General features: G+C 48.6%; 1 protein-coding gene across 7 annotated transcripts in view; it reads left to right on the plus strand.

Annotated features, from left to right (window-relative positions):
• The window catches only part of PPP2R5C (protein phosphatase 2 regulatory subunit B'gamma), a 116,536-nt gene that overhangs the window by 13,162 nt on the left and 86,098 nt on the right, over positions 1–17,276 (plus strand). For 2 of the 7 annotated variants that reach the window (XM_054567733.1, XM_054567734.1), the window contains exon 1: positions 15,377–15,567. The exons of 4 other annotated variants lie outside the window; for them this stretch is intronic. In XM_054567733.1, the coding sequence (XP_054423708.1) occupies positions 15,474–15,567 (94 nt within the window). In that variant the 5' untranslated portion in view covers positions 15,377–15,473. Of the gene's footprint in view, positions 1–15,376; positions 15,568–17,276 lie in introns of those variants that run through there. One more of the 7 variants, XM_054567735.1, reaches the window with a different exon arrangement.

The raw sequence follows: 17,276 nt of genomic DNA on the forward strand, positions 1-17,276 counted from the left end.
TTTAAACTCTAGAGCTCCTTAGGATAAAAATCTACCATGAATGTACTATAGGTATTATACGCTAAAAAGTATCGGGAAAGACTTAAATGCTTCTCACATTAATTGTAATTAAGCTAGACCATTTTTCTTTTAAGTAATTCTTCTCTTTCATTTGTCCCAGACTCTACAGCTCAGAAAGGAGCCACCCCAAGTCGAGTAACTGAAAACCCTGTTAGAGCCCTTGGTTGCGAGGTGTTGGGGGGTGGGGGCTGGCGTCAGAGTCCTTGGCGGGCTTTCTCACCTGTGAGTCCTTGGCGAGCACTCTGCCCAGGGGCTTCCTATTTGAGATGAGTCAAGAAATAGAGCTGTGTGCCTCGAATTTTCCCCAAAATGCGCGGCTGCCCCTTCCCACCTGAGGGTGTTTAGTCCCTGAAGGTGGGCCTCTAGCACATTTTGAGATTGAAGTGCATAAAACCTCATCAAAGAAAATGGGACGAGAACCCTAAAGTTGAATGTGAACCGCTGAAAAACTTTGTATTCCCTGAACTCTAAGACTAGTGTAATACATAAAGGAAACATCAGACATTTTCATACCTCAAATACATAATAAATAGGTCTTTTACAATCGATATTCATTTTGTATGAGCTCAGGAGCTTGATGCAGATGTGGGGGCGGGGGGGTGGCAGAAGGAGGGAAGGAGGGCAGGGTTGGTGGCAGGAGGGACTCAGCGGACCCTCGGGTGCCCTTTCTGCTCCTGGATTTCTAGGAATCTGCTCAGTGCAGTTCACAGAGCGTGCGCCTGACCTGCGTGTGGTTTAACGTTGTAGTGGACAGTGTGTGCGCTCGGTCGTTTTGGAGGCGTCTTCCCCTGTCAAATAGCCCAGGCCCTTCTGTGCTGTTCACTCATGCAGCAAACGCTGTGCTGAGCACCTACAGAAACGGGCCCTGTCCTGGGTACTGGGGCTCCGGCGTTAAACAGAACCCGAGGCCTGCTCTGCCAGAGCCGGCCTCCTGCCCCAGGGGGGGAAACAGCGGCGGGGGAGACAAGGATGCGTGCCCGTGGCTCCTCCCTGCGCCCTTCTGAGGCCGGCTGCCGTGCCTGGCCATCTGAGCTGGAGGAGCTGTTCTTGAGCCTTCTCTGTCCACTGTCCTGGTGCCCCGCACGCTGGCCAGGTGGGGGCGCGAGGCTTCCCCATGGGAGTGGCCAGTGCTTACAGGCCTTGTTAGTGGGCCAAAACAGGAAATACGTTTTTCCAGGATATAGCACAAGAGCTCATATGGGATTTTCAATTCAAATTCAGGTTAACGGGCATTTATTTAACTTCTGTCATACATCTCCTTTTTGCCACATCAAGATTTCTGGTACTCAAGGACATCAGAGATAACAGGACTTAAACATGAGTTAATTATTCATTTACTTTACCCCACAGCACACGTAAAATATTGTCAGAAGATAACACCAGTATTAGAATCAGGGTGATGAGTGAAAGGTTAAAATTTTTTGCATTTTTCCATCTTCCTCCCCCTCCCGTCTCTGTAGTCTTGCTCCCCGCTCCTCATCAGACGCGCAGCCGAGGCGGGCTGTGTCCCGTCGCCGTGCAGACGTCGTCCCCCCCACCCCGTGACTCTGCGGCCAATGCCCGCTGCCAGCCTCTGCGGCCAATGCCCGCTGCCAGCCTCGGCGCCCACGCCCCTCCCCTGCGGCGCCCCGAAGCGCGCTCTGGCATGGACTCCTCCCTCGCACCTGAGAGGCTGTCTGGCTCGGAAGTCCTGGGCTCCTATTTTCTTTTCAAGAGAGCCTTGGGCTCTTCTCCACTTCTTTGTGTAATAAACATGGCCATCAAAAGCTGATGTCACTTTCATTTTCTGTCCCTTACAGGTTACTTGGTCTGTTTGCTTTCATGCCTAGTTTTTTTTCCCTTTAAAGTCTAGTAGTTCCAGAATGTATCATTCGGGGTTGGTTTCCCACATACCTGTCATGTTCTCTATATGCAGTCGTAGATCTTTTTCCCAGGTTATCACTTTGAGGGTTTGTTCTGCCGCCTTGCCTCCATTTTCTCCTGTGGAGGCTCCTGTTGTGTACGTAGTGAACCTTCTTTGCCCTTCATATTTGTTTCTCTCTTTGTGCTTTTCTTTTTCATTTAAACCGTTTTTTTATGTGCTATTTCTTATAAGGTGTTTTATGTTGTGTTTATTTGCTCTTGTATTCCTTACAGTTAGTCTTTATTTCTCAAATTATTGTTTTATTTTTAATTCTTTACAGTTATATTACCTGTTTCTGAGATTTTTCTATTAAAGATTCACGTAGTCCTTTCACACATTCTATTATTCCTTTAATATCTGTGGCTCACCTTGAAATGTGAAGCTGGAGCTTTCAGTGTCTTTATGGGATGCCTTTCTGACGTGCTTTTACTGTCTGGGAAGATGTCAGTCTGTTCCTTGTTCTTTTTCCTTGTAATCATTCTGTATGGGGCTTCAATCCCTTCTGTTGCTCGAGTGTGCACATGCGTATGTGTGAGAGAAAGGAGAGGTTGATTGATTGGTCAGTTGATCAATTAGAGAGGAAGGGCTTGAGCCCTACAGCTCTAGCTTAGATTATTTTTGTGAAATTTTCAAAAATATGGCAGCTCACCCTCTGAGCGCCCTTTACCGGCCTCTCCCCCTTGCTTCTGTCTGGACCTGCTTTTCCCGTTTTCCCTCTGTTGCCTGCTGCTCGGGGGCATTCCCTCCCGAGAAGTTTCTCCCCTGTGGAGCGTTGTTCCGGAAGGGAGCTGTGGCCACTGAGCTTTGGAGGTTCCTGGAGCTGGAGCGGCTCAGCCCCTCAGGCATAACTATGGCCACCTTGCCGTCACCACTGGAGGATGCGGGCCCTTCCTTTGCGGCTGCTATTCCCGGGGGGGCTCACCCCGCTCCCCAATCAATGTTGCTGAGCTGTCACCCGCAGGCCCTCCCTGCCATCGCCCTCACGGGCGCTGATGGCAGCCAGTCTTGTAGCTGCTGATAGTGTATCCCCACAGGCTCACATGTACGGGGACATATTTTCAGCTAATTTTGTTGCAGATGTTGGCCATGGGCTTTTGGTTTTGCCATGGTAGTCGCTTTGTGTGATTTTACACAAGAGTTTGGATAAAATTAAAAAACTATGCCGTACTTTTTTCGTAACTGCCGAAACTTGGAAGTAATCAAGATGTCATCTTCAGTTGTTGAGTTAATAAACTGTGGTTCATTCAGACAGTGGAATAGTGTTCAGCGATAAAAAGAAAGGATGCCCTGGCTGGTGTGGCTCCGTGGACTGAGTGCTCGCCTGCCTGCGAACCGGGGAGTCACTGTTCTGTTACCAGTCAGGGCACATGCCTGGATTGCGGGCCAGGTCCCCAGTAGGGGGCGCATGAGAGGCAACCACACCTTGATGTTTCTCTCCCTCTCTTCCCTTCCCCTCTCTCAAATAATAAATAAATAAAATACTTAAAATACATAAAAAGAAATGAGCTATTGGGCATTTAAAAGATTTCATGAAGGAACCTTAAATGCACATTACTAAGCAAAAGGAGCCAACCTGATAAGGCTGCATTCTGTATTATTCCAACTATGACATTCTGGAAAAAACAGAACTGTGGAGGCAGCGAACAGATGGGTGGCTGCAGCGGTTGGGGGCAGGGAAGGACAAGTCGGCAGCACAGGGGAGTCTCAGGGCAGTGGGGCTCTGCGATGCGATGCGACCACGTGGGCGGCGCTGTGGCTCTGTCAAAGCCTGGAGGACATCCACACACAGAGTGAACCCTAACGTCAGGTGTGGTCTTTAGTTAATAATCACACTCCCTGATTTTAACAGATGTACTGCCTAATGCAAGAGGTTTACAACAGGGGAAACTGAGGGGGTACTTTACGTTCAGTTTTTCTCTTCACCTAAAAATTAAAGTCCATAAAGTCTCAGTGATCCTTTCAATTAACCCTCCTATTGATCACTTTATCCTTCATTCCTTTTGGCCACTCAGACACCGGACTAGTCTTTGTCTGTGTAAACACATCATCTAGAATTTCCTTTAACAAGAGTCTACTGGGAGCAAATCTGGCATTTGGTTATCTGGAAAATGCCTTTAATTTGCCCTCCTTCCTGAAATATACTTGCTGAATATCGAATTGTAGGCTGAACTGTTTTCCTTCAGGACATTGAAGAGGAGCATTTCATGGCCTTTGACCTTTTCCCTGAGCACTGAGAAGCCTGGGCCACTCTTGAAGGTGTTGGGATTTTTGACTTCTTCCCTGATTTTTGTCTCTGACATTGATTTTTCAGTAGTTCCAGTGCCAGCATCCATGTGGGTTTTTTGTAGTTTTTTTTTTTAAATCCAATTTTGAGGGGGATTCATCTGGAAATCTGTGGATCGTTGTATTTCCTCAGCAGTGGAATGTTGCCAGCCATTATTTCTTCAGTTGTTATATTAGTCTCTCTTCTTTCTTTGCTGGTAATTGAATATGTGTTAGACCTTTTCACTTACTGTCTTTCTTTAATCCCCATATGTATTTTTCAGCCTTTTGTTTACCAGCTATATTCTTGATCAGAGTCTCTCAACATTATCCATTGTGAGGACCAGTTTTCTTTTTCTTAATTTTCAACTCATCATGGGTTAATATTTTCAAAAAGTACAGTAAAAATAGACTACTATAAAATTGAAATATAGCTCTGAGCGGTGCATCCCTGTGGGTTGGGCGTTGTCCTGCAAAGCGAAAGGTTGTTGGTTCGATTCCCAGTCAGGGCACATACCTGGGTTGTGGGTTCTGCTCCTGGTCAGGATGCTTGAGAGAGGCAGTTGATTGATGTTTCTTTCTCACGTCAGTGTTTCTCTCCCTGTCTTTCTCCTTACCCCTCTCTCAAAAGATAAATTTAAAGTATTTTTTTAAACTGTGCTGTAATATAAATCTTTTGTTCTTAATGTTCACATCTTTGAACCTCTCCCAAAGCTGGATTCAAGGAACAGGAGTACTGAATCAAAGACCATGTGTTTTCAAGAGCCCTCTGTAATGTACGTCCTGTCCGGAGAGGTGGCGCTCGCACGCCCCGCCCGCAGCGTGTGAAATGCCTGCGCACCGTACCAGTGCTGGGGTCGCCTAAACGCTTACTGGTCATTCGATGAGTGGAAAAGAATGTTCCTATTTTTATTTATTTAACAGGCTAATGAAATAAGTCAGAAAAACACAAATATCCCATGAGTTCACTTAATATGTGGAATCTAAAAAACAAAGTAGAAACAGACTCATAGACACAGAGAGCAGACTGGTGGATGCCCAGGGAGGAGGGGGGAGCAGGGCCAGGCAGAGTCGGCGAAAGGGGTTAAAAGGTGCAAAGCTCCAGTTACACAGCAAGGCAGTCCCCGGGGCATAATGCGCAGCCTAGGGAACGCAGTCGACAGTGTGGTAATAACTTCGTATGGGGACAGATAATTACTAGACGTATCTTTATGATTATTTTGTAAGGGATAAAAATATCAAATCACAGTTGTACACCTGAAACTAATATAGTATTGTATGACAACTATATTTCAATAATTTTTTTAACGTAAGGCTGAATATCGTCTCCAGGCCCTATTCTTTCAAAGATTTTTCTGAATTAGTCCCTTCGTTTAACATTTTTGGCCTGGAAGGTAGACGTGTTAGATGTTAAGTGAAGAGCCCTGACCGGATAGCTCAGTTGGTTGGAGCGTCATCCCCGCACGTCAAGGTTACAGGTTCGATCCCTGGTCAGGACATCAGTCAGTGAGTGCATCGGTAAGTGGAACAGCAGATCGATGTTTCTCTCCCTCCCTCCCTCTCTTAGAATCAATCAGTCAATAGATAAATAAAAAACAAATGTTACATGAAGAGAGCACTTTGTGGAAATGACTCATGGGAGGAGCAAGCTAACTGTGGACTGTGCTTCTTGAGGCACCCTCCCGTTTTAGGAAAGAGAGGCCCAGGAAAGGTCAGCGTTGTAATGGAAAAAGTAGCACCTGATCACAACCCACTGGAGACCCTGGGGTGGAAATTCAGTTGCTCAGCATTTGGCCTTCTGTGAGAGAAGTTGCCACATTGTTGTTGGGAAAATTTACTTTAATTTTTAAAAATTGACTTTTGAATGGCAGTTAAAATTTTATGTTTCTTCCCCCCCCCCCCTTTGTGAAAATTCAGTACTTCAACCTCATTCAACACAATTTTTTTTTGTCCTGGTACAGTTGAAAGTTTTACAACCCCCTAGATTGTTTTCCTGCCTAAAAGTGAATGAGGTAGCTACTGAAAGGCACTGAGCTTGCCTGCTGGTTGAAGAACAGCAAGCGAAGAGACGCGTTCCCAGTGCGAGAACCGCCTCTGTCGGCCTTGCCTTCTGGCGTCCCGGCGCATCTCCTGTTGTGTTTCCATTTCCGTGTCTCCTGACACAGTGATGAGGCAGGCGTCAGCTCCCAGCAGCTATCCACTGACCCCCGGGCTGTGTGGGAGACAGGGAGGCGGTCAGGACGATGGCATGACCGAAGGTGGCCCTTGCCCTCCAGGAGCAGACAGACCCAGGCGACCCTCCCTGCCGTGGCTGCCCTCGTGAATCCGTGAGAGCTGGTCTCACGTCAGACATCGGGCAGCCTGAGCCCAGCTGCTAGCCGCAGCTGGCCCGGCCCCTCCAGGGCACCCTCCTGTCCACTGTCCTCGGGCCACAGACAGGGCTGTTACTGTAGGGGGCAGTCTCAGGCCTTTGCCTGTCATACTCTGCGAGACCCTCAGGGCAGAGCCTGGGGTTTGCTTTCAGCTGGCAGCTGTGGTCGCGCGTTGGCTGTAGCCAGGCCTCCCCGGGCCGCACCCGCCTTCCTCCCAGCAGCCCTCACTCGGCTCGCGCAGTTCCTCCCCGCCCCATCTCTTTTCACACGCGCACGCCTTGCTCCTAGGGCGGCCCCGTCCTCTGTCCGGGCCCTGCAGGCCCTGCGGCCGGCTCCCTCGGTGCCCACCCTTCCACAGAGGCGGCCTCCCTAGCCCACTGACCCTGTCTCCGCCGGCGTCTCCTGAACGGCCCTGGCTGGAGCCTGCCTCGCCTGTTCAAACTGTGGTGTGGTGCGCGTCGCACACTGGGTGTACCTCTAACCGTTCTGAAGCGTGCGGGTCGGTGGCATTGAACACGTCCACCGCGCCGTGTGCCTGTCACTGCTGTCCATTCGTCCCCACCAGAGCTCTGTGCTGTGACCTGGTCCCCTGGCCCTGGCAGCCGCCATCCTGTCTCTGTGATTTTGACTGCCCAAGGTCCCTCGTAAGTGGCTCGTGCTGCGTTTGTCCTTTTGTGATGGGCTTATTTCATTTAGCGTGATGTCCACATGGCTCATCCACATTGTAGCGTCTGCCGGAACCGCTTTCCTTTCTACAGCTGAGCTTCTGCTGTGTGGATGGAGCGCGGCCGGTTCAGTCTCATCCACTGGAGACACTGGGTTGCAGAGGGCTCTGCACATGCTGCTCACACCCACACAGGTTGCTGTGGTCTGAAGCGTCGCCCATGGGCAGGGGCTGTCTGCATGTCTGTGCGGTGCCCGGTCCAGCTTCTGCCAAGGGCCCAGGGAGCATGCTGGCTGGCGGAGCGAACAGCACTTCGGGCCGTCTGCCTGTTCTTTCCACCGGATGGCTGTGGTGCCCCCTCCCGCGGGCGACCGCATCCGTCCAGGCTCACCTCTCCTGCCTTGGGCTCGTCTTCATGGCACAAGTTTGTCCCTGGAGTTGGCACAGAAGCACTTCAGTAGGTCACGTGTGCTCCGTACCCTCTGGGTGAGCTTCCCGCCGCCTCTGGGCAGGGCAGGGCAGGGCTATCGGGCCGCCTGGCTGGAGAGGCTCCCCAGCCCAGCTGGGGGCAGCAAAAGCCAGCCCGACCCGACAGCTCCCTGGGGGACTTCCCCTGTCCCTCCACTGACCTCCGCCGACCTGTCCTGGGGGTGCACTGGTCCACCCTTTCTCATCGCTTGCAGGACTGACTCACGTCAACAGGACAACAAGCACCAACAGTACAACAAGCGCGTGTCCCTTTGTCCTTGCTGTTGGCGGCAGGAAATTCCCTGGCAACCTTTGAACACAGCTGAATGCCAGGTATCTTTGATCTGCCTAAGGAAAAAGTCTATTTTAAACTGTAAGTGAAGCCAGATTTTTAGGTTAGATTCTTACCTGACGAAACAGTCACTGTGATCAGTTTCCAGTTAAAGCGGCGACAGCGCTGGTGCCTGCAGCTGAAATGCCAGTTCTCTGGGTCCAAAAAACAAGTGTCTCCTGATGAAGCAGCCGCAAACCTTCTTCACGAAATTATGAGTGAGCATGTTTAATTTGCCCACAAAATTGCCTGGGGGCGCGAACAATAAATACAGCCGTCAGCTGAATTTAGAAATGAAAATGTGAAATCTTTATTCAGAAATGCTCCCCAGAAATAAAAGCAGTGGGAGGTATTTATAGGCCCTTTGCTCGCTCTCTCTCTCTCTTTTTTTTTTTTAAAGATTTTATTTATTTATTGGGAAGGGAACGTAGGGGAAAAAAGAGGAATCAGTTGATCGATTGCCTCTCGCACACCCCCAACCGGGGGACCTGGCCTGCAACCCAGGCACGTGCCCTGACCCAGAATCAAAACAGCGACCTCTTGCTTTGTGGAAGGACGCCCACCTGAGCCATGCAGGCCAAGGCAAGCCCTTTGCTTTTAAATAAAGACCAATAAAGTGGCAGAGAGACCAGAGAATGAAGGATGAGTCCCTTCGAACCCTTCATTTTATGCCGTGCAGAGATGCTGCATTTGCTGCGGTGGGTGAAGAAGACACACTGAGAACTGGTGCTGTTTGCCCACCGTACATTCCGGAAGGCTCACTGCCCTGAGCCCACAAGTGCCCTTCCTCAGAGTTATGCAAGCCCTTCCCAGTGCGCCATGGTGGCAGGGAGGAAAGGAGCTCCTGTCCCCGGTGGGTGGTGAGGCCACCGAAGGCAAGGAGGGCCCGTCCCAGCGGCAGGCAGTGGCTGCACCCAGGGAACGGGACTGGCTGGGCCGGGGGCGGGGGGAAGGGGGGAGGAGTGTTGCTCTCAGGTGATAAGGCGACCCGTTTGTCTGAGGTCTGTGCCGCAGGGACCCTTGAGAGTAATAATGGGTTTCGTAGGGTCCGAATTAGGCTCTACTGCTTGATTAGTCCATTCGCTGAGTACCTGCGGCTGCGCCCTTCTGTGCGCAGCCTTGTCTAGGGCCTGGGCTAGGAGAGAGTGGGTCCCAGGGAGGGAGGAGGAGGACCTCCGGAGGGCTTTGTCCCAGCCGAGAGTCCTCAGGCGGCGCTGCCGCGCCCCACACTGGTGCCCGCAGGTCTTCCTGCTGCCCGCACCCCACCGGTCAGGGCTGCAGTGACAGCGTGTGCTTGGATCGCAGCCGCTTTCTCCTGAGCGCGCCACTTCACCTCAGCAGGGCCACATGCTCCACCCAAGACATCTGCGCCTCCCAACAAGTGAGGAGGGGGCGCACATAAACCCCCTTTCACAGGTGAGGAAGAACACCCCGCCCCGGGACAATTCAAGATGGCCTCTCCTGGAGCGGGCAATGCAAACTTGGGTCCCAGTGCCAGCGACGCAACTTCGGGATGAGCCCCTCCGAGGTGGCACTGCCAAGTGCCTGTTCGCCAGGGAAGGACTGGGCCTGGCAGCCTGGCCAAGCGCATGGGCTCCACGCAGCAGCGGCGGCCTCACGGTCAACAAGGAAGCGTCCAGGACTGACCCCCCAAGTCAGGGAGCCGACGTCCCCTCATGTGCTGGTTCAGCGCATCCTGCCTGACTCAGGGCTGACGTCCGCTTGTGTTTTTACACGCAGAATCTCTCTTGTGGGTCACAGTAGCTCCTCCGGGTCCCGGGTCCTCGGTCCCCATCACAGCCCTTCCTGTCCTCAGCTGGCCCCTGAGAAGCAGCATCCGGGAGGAGAGTCTCCCTGCTGCCACTGCATCTGTACAGCTTTTCAAAAGTTGTTACTTTTCATTTTAATGAAAGTAGATGCTCATTTTAGCAATACTGAAAAGTTTAGGGAGATTTCAGAAAGAAAAACCATTTGTAAGTCATGACGCTCAACAGTGACTACTGTCAATATTTGGGGAGTATTTTTTGATGATTATACTATTTCTGAAAAATTATACCTTTTCATTTATATTTTCATTTTACAAATTTATAAATATTTTTGATGTATGTGTAGTGCTTTATTGTGTGGTATAATCCCTTTGAATTAAGGTAGTATCATAAATAAAATATGCTCTTAAAAGGAAGAAAATACTTAGGAATTAACTTAACCAAGAAGGTGAAAGACTTGGACATCGAAACCTACGCAATGTTGCTGAAATACATTAAAGAAGACACAAATAAACAGATGCCTATGTTCGTGGATCAGAAAATTAACATCGTTCAGACATGAGTACTGCCCAAAGGGTCAGGCTCAATGCAATCCCTATCAAAATTCTGGGTTTTTTCCAGAAATGGAAAGATCCATCCTAAAATTCATGTAGACTCTCAAAGGACCCTAATAACCAAAGTGGTCTTGAAAAAGACAAAGTTGGAGGTCTCACACTTCTTGATTTCAAAACTTACCACAAAGCTGTAGTAATCAAAACAGCATGGCGCTAGCATAAAGACGGACATGTAGAACAGTAGAGAAGAACAGAGAGCCCAGAAATAAACACATGGTCAGATGGTTTTCAACAAGGTGCCATCCTCATGGGGAAAGAACAGTCTATTCAAGAAATATTTGGTTTGGTTTCGCAGTGATGACGTTAATCTATCACCCTTGACTGATGAAAAAAAAAAAAAAAAGAAATATTTGGTTTGGGGAAAACTGGAGATCCACATGCAAAAGAATAAAGTTGGACCGTTACCTTATACTACACACACAAAAAACTCAAAGTGGATCGAAGACCTAAATATAAGTGCTGAGACTATGAAACCTTAGTGGAAAACATGGAGGAAAAGCTTTATGACATTGGACTCGTCAATGATTTCTTGGATATGACACCAAAAGCACAAGCAACAACAAGAACAACAAAAAGGAAAATTAGACTACATCAAAATTTAAAACTTCTGTGCATCAAAGGATACAATCAACAAAGTGAAAAGGCAGCCCACAGAATGGGAAAAAAATTTGGAGATCATTTATCTGATAAGGGGTCAATATCCAAAATTTATAAAGAACTACAAGTCAACAATAGGAAAACAAGTATATAATTCTATTTAAAAATGTGCAAAGGGCTTGAATGGACATTTCTTCGGAGATAATATGTAGGTGGCCAATAAGCCACGCAAAATCATGATCAGCATCATTATAATCATTGGGAAAACAAATCAAAACCACAGTGAGATACCACTTCATACTCATTAGGGTAGCCACTATCGGGGACAAAAAAAAGAAAAGAAAATACAAGCCTTGGCGAGGAAGTGGAGAACTTGGAACCCTGCACACTGGCGGCCGGAGGTAGAGCGATGCTGCCTCTGGGAGACCTCATGGGAGCACCTCAGGAAATTAGAAACAGAGATGCCACTTGATCCAGCAGTTCCACTTCTTGGGATGTACCCAGAAGAATGGAAGGCAGGGACTTAAATAGATATTCGTGCCCCCATGGTGCAGTGGCAGGATTTACATTAGCAAAAGGTAGCGCAAAACCGTGTCCGTCGCGGGGTGAATAGAGTTTTATTCAGCCCTAAAAAGGAAAGAAACTCTGGCGCCGTGGGTGAACCTGGAGCACATTCGCGGAGTGAGGGCTGGAGTGAGGTAGCCCTGACAGGAAGGACAGGTTCTGTGCAGTTCCACTTCTGCGAGGTCCCTAGGGCAGCCAGACTCATCACAGACAGGAGGTGGAACACTTTCTGGGGGTGGGGGGCGCAGTTCGTGTTTACTGGGGACAGAGTTTCTGTGTTGTGGGATGAGAAGAGCTCTGTAGGTGGACGGTGGTGATGGTTACACAGAAGCGCGAATGCTCTTAATGCCACCAAAGTGTGCGCTTAAAGATGGTCAGGGTGCTAAGTGCTATGTCATGTGTATTTTAAAAGTTAAAGGATTGAGGGAGGGAGAGGGGGGAGGAGGCAGGGGAAAGTGGTGGGGGAAAGGCAGAGACAAATGTATTTGGAAAAATAATTAATTAAAAAAATAAAAAAAGTTAAAAAAATACGATGCTTGGCCTGGCTGGGTGGTTTAGTTGGTTGGAGTGTCGTCACGTATACCAAGGGTTGTGGATTGCCGGTTCAATACCCAGTTAGGACACATACTTAGGCTGCAGGTTTGATCCCCAGTCAGGGGGTGTGCGGGAGCCAACCGATTAATGTTTCTCTCTCCCCCCCCTTCCCTCTCTCTAAAATCAATAAACGTACTTGGGTGAGGATTAAATATATATGATACTCATGGCTACTACATTTCTAGAATGGATTCTCAGAAGTAAAATTTCTTGAAGAATCTTGACACGTTAACAAATTATTTTCTAAAAGGATGAGAACAGTTTATGGATGTGTTGGAAGGGTTGCAACTCGCCTTTACCAGTATTGAGTAATTATCATTCTTAAAAATTATTGCTGATGATCGGCGAAGAGATACTTTCTCATACAGTTGCTGATCACTTAGAGTTCTTCTGTGAACTGAGTCATTTAGACATTGAAGCCTCAGTTTTTTTATGATCAGTTATAGTGTATTATTAACTTCTTGCATTTATAACATTCATATCTCCTTTTGTTTTTCAGAGGGAATACACAGAAATTTGTAAATTTTTTGATATGAGCAATATCCCTTAGGGATTCTGTGTTTTTAAGTGTTTCTTTCTGCTTCAGAATTGATATTTACTTCCCTTTTCTTCCAAAGGCTCTGGAGACTTAGCGTTGTTGCTTCAATCTGTTTTTTAATTAACTGTCTAACCCAACTCAGATTTTATTTTGGTATGAAGTTAAGACTTAAATTTTTCCCCACATCTAGCCAACAAGTCCCCTAGCTGATCTTCCCTTTTCCACTGATTCGGGATTCCTTCTTGGCCATAACACTGCGCTGGGACAAAGGCGCTTGCCACTGGGGGCCCATGTCCCTGCCCCCCTGGCCTGCCGCCTCAGCCCGCCTCTCACTGTGGTTCGTTCGTGCGCTTTGCATCGGACAGGACTGGTCTTGTTTCATTAGAAGTGTTCTCATTCTTTTTCTTACTTTTCCTGGTGAATTTAGGATTGTTTTGTCAAGTACCCAGAAAAATGAAGAGACAGGAGTGGTTTTTGACTGTAAGCCAGTTTGGGGAAGAGCTAACACCAGCCTATTTATGATACTTACGCTTCCAGTTCAGAAACAGGCCTTTTCTTTATTTGTTCAAGTTTATTTCCTTCTCCATATTATTGATTTGTTTGTTTCTATTTCACAGTATGTTTTGTGGGCCGTTTCCAGACCCCAGTCTTTGAGCCCTTTGAGAACTACTTGTCATGCATAAGGCTTCCGAAGAGCATGGGGAATCTCTGAGAAAGTCGCGATCCTTTGATCTGAGACCATTAGGAAAAATGCATCAGGAAATGCCTTTGCTTTTTCTATGACTTCGAATCAGTGTTTTATATAAAGATCCTAGGAGGTTCTTTTGCCCTTATTTCTGCATTCCGGTTCATCAGTACAATCTAGGACAAAGCACATTTTCCAGCTCACCTCAGATGAAAAATTAAAGTATTTGTGGGCAGGTCTCCATTTAAAGTGCAGCCCGGCAGCAAGGCTGTGCTTCCGGACCTGCGGTCAAGCCCCTGCGTGCCTGTCCCCAGTGCGCTTGGGTCTGCGTTCATCCCGCACGGCTCCCTGGTGCGGGGGGCGGGGGATGCTTCCTAAAGAACGTGTCCTGGGAGCCCTCTCAGTGCCTCTGACGAGCCCAGAGGGCCAGCAGCCAGAATCCAGACCCACACCACCCAGCTCCAAGCACAGGCCGTGTTTGTTGAGCCACGTCTGCTGTTCAGGTGGCAGAGGGGCCAGGGAGGGGTGAGGTCCCCGCGCCGCGCGCCCACGCCCACGCCCCGCTTGCAGGTTACAGTGTCGCGGTCCGCTGTGGACAGCCGCATCCTCAGCTCTGCGGCGGGAGGGGCAGGGCTGGGATGTGGCGTGCTTCACTCCTGTGTTTTTTTAATGGCTGTTGATACACGTAGTGAAACCTACGCCTTCCTAGTGAGGGGGTTCTTAACAAGCGCCCCGTCCCAGGGCACAGTGAGGTGGAAGCGCGCCAGCCACAGGTGTGACTGCGACCCGCCCTGCTGCAGGGGCTTCTCCCTGTTGTGAGTTGTGTTGAGGGACCAAAGGGTTTCTGTCGTGTTAGTGAGTGAGCAAGTGGGGTGGGGGGTGGTAGGAGAAATTGCGGAGAGAGACGTGCTTCAGACACAGCTGCACGAGTGAAGAAGTGATGGATCTCTTCAGCTCTGCCTGCCAGGGAGATTGTTCTTAGAACTTGTTTTTATTTGGTGCTGTCATTTATAATATTTCTTTTTGTAAGGAATCTATCCAAATCCTCCCCCCCTCCCCAGCCAGGATATGCCAATTTAGAAACTCTCTTCTTGGAACAGCTTTTTCATTAACCTTTTTTACAGCTAGGAAATTAAGATCTGAATAATGGCTTTTAATACTAGTCCTATAAAAATAATTGAAATATTTTAATTGAAAAAATGTAAACAATGTGTCTAAAACATAAAAATATCTAATATGTTGGCTTTTTTAAAATATAAAAATTAACACCAAATTTTATTTTATGACTTTTTAAACTCCTTTCTAGCTCTTAAATTTAAAGAAACTTTCATTTTCCATATAATTTTTAAATTTTTTTGAAGTTTTAACTGAATTTTTCCAATAAAGAAATCAGATCTCAAGCAAACCAGTGTTGAGGACTGTAAATTCATAGCCTGGTGGTAGGAGAGGTCAGCAGCAGCCCAGACTTACAAACGGGGACTGTGTAATATTTGAATAGCATTTGCTTAAAAAACTAGATTGCCAAAATGCTAAATAAGATACAGACGTAAAAGTCATTAGAACCAGAAAATTGAAGGCGGTCAGGTGCATCTAAAACACCGTTGACTTTGGGTACCAGTGCAGGGATTGCTGAAATTGCAAGTTCCGCAGGCACTGGTTTTTGCGGGGGGGGGGTTTGGGTTTTTTTGTTTTGTTTTGTTTTTTGCAGCTCTCAGAACCATGTTTACAGCCTGGCCAGGGCCATGGCCTCAGCCCTGCCCCCAGGAGATGAGGTTCTGCCTGAAAGTTACTGAGAAACAGACACCGCAGGGAGCCGAGAAAGCCCAGGCTCCCGTGCACGCTGACAGCCCGACACTGGGCTCTTTCCATTTGCAGTTTTTTTTAGTGTCATTTTAAGTTGCAGCTTCCGGCCAATCGGCGGGCTCCCTGCCTGCTGACATCACGCGGCAGCCAGTTCCCTCCAGCTGCAGAGCTTCAGTTTGTCTTTTTTTTTAAACTAAAATGGAGGCTGCTTTCTTGCCTTAAGGAGCCCATTGCCTTCCCGGCCGAGTCTAGATGTTGACATGTAATAAAGCGGGGGGCAGGATGGTGGTGGATGCGGCCAACTCCAACGGGCCCTTCCAGCCTGTGGCCCTTCTCCACATTCGAGGTAAGTTATTGTGCGTTTCCCTGAGTCGGAACCTTCTGTGGCTAGTTAATAAATGGCTATTGTGCTTCAGATAAGACAAGCAGGAAGTCCTTTCCGGCAGAATTTGCGAGTTTTCCTGCAGACTGAACCCGGGGAGGCTGGGCGTGTCCTGCCGTTTGGTGTTTTATGAACTACTCGCGGAATTTGAGTCCTGAGAGAGGCCTTGCATGCACAGTTCAAAGCTGGTTTTTCTGCTTTCAGCTCGTGCTCCCATCCCCCTTCCCGAGCTGTGCTGATGTCAAAGGATGTGAAGTCACCGCCCGGGAAGGTGTCGGGTGGGGGGAGGAAGGAGAGGCGGGCGGCAGTGCCCAGCCGAGGTGTCTGTCCGCAGAGTCTCTGTTGCGTCTGTGGCACTGAACACCGCGAAGGCTCCCTCAGGGTCACTGTCATCGGGGCCCGGCCCGGCATTCGAGAGCAGTTGCAGTCAGGAAACGTGCAGAAGCCATTAGAAAACAGCCTCCTTTGCAAGCATCGTTTTCATTCTTGCTGTGGAGCCTCAAAGAGACACACTCGTGCTGTGAAATGCTGAAGTCCATTGTGGGTCGTGATTTCTGAAGTGCTAGCGCTTGCATGGACTCCTAAGGAAATATTTTGCACTTAAATTGGCTCTGTATTGCTATTTGACTGTAGAATTTAGCATGGCAACAAGTTTTCTATGTGTACGTAGAGTGCTCCTAATAATTACAGTTCACCTCTTACAGTTCATACAAAATTTGGCTTAAAAACACAAATTTAGCTTAAAAGACAATTACTGTAGTAATTAATAATACTAACATTAAAACGTGCCGGGGTAGTAGTATATCTGGTCTCAGTTGGTGTTTTAAAATATTTGTTGAGCACATTTTGTTAAGAATTGGATGAAATAGAAAATGGATGTTAAGCTTCTTCCAAGTACTTAAAAAATGTGTACCACAGCTGTGCCTCCGCAAGACAGCCGGGCCGGCCAGGGCCTCCCGAAGGCCGCTGCAGGAGGGCGGGGGCACGGCCCCGAGGCGAGGCGGCACTGCCGGGCGGTGCTCGGGGCCCAGGGCGCCCGGGAAGAGAGAGGCGCAGAGAGCCCCGCCGGCCGGTCGGAGCAGGATGGTCATTGCTGTCCTCTCCCCCGCGCTCACGGGAGCTGAGGGAAGCGCCTGTCCCCAGCGACCCCCCTGTTGGGCGGGCCGCGCCTTCGCCGTCCTGCGGGCGCCCCGGGAGGAGCCGCCGCCTGCAGGAACCGGGCCGGCAAAAACCAACGTGAGAGTGTGTTCGGATCTCTGAAGTTCGTTCTGAAACACTGCCTACCTAGCAATAAGGTGATTGTATTGTGTATAAGATGTCTATTTTTATATTTTTAAGTTACAAACAGACTTTTTCGTTTATGAGTTTTCTGATCTTATTGAACACTTGATGTACCAGTTATTTTTAACTGTGAATTCATTCTGAAATGAAATCATTTGATTTTATATCTTACGCCACATTGTGGGTTTTTTTGTTTTGTTTTGTTTTGTTTAATTCCAAGACCTCATTGTGGCCGGGTTGTTCTTTCTGCAGTTGGTTGAGTGGTTGGCGGTTTGCTCTCTAACCGTGGAGGGAAAGCAGTGAAGTGCGTTAACCTGGAAGGGACTTGAGTTGTTAAGAGGGGGTAAACCTTTAGGGACCTAAAACTAATTGCTAATTCAGACGATGGGGGT

This window comes from Pteronotus mesoamericanus, unplaced genomic scaffold, assembly GCF_021234165.1.
Source record: "Pteronotus mesoamericanus isolate MK-2021 breed Mesoamerican mustached bat unplaced genomic scaffold, CSHL_Meso_final contig_192, whole genome shotgun sequence".
Classification (NCBI taxonomy): domain Eukaryota; kingdom Metazoa; phylum Chordata; class Mammalia; order Chiroptera; family Mormoopidae; genus Pteronotus; species Pteronotus mesoamericanus.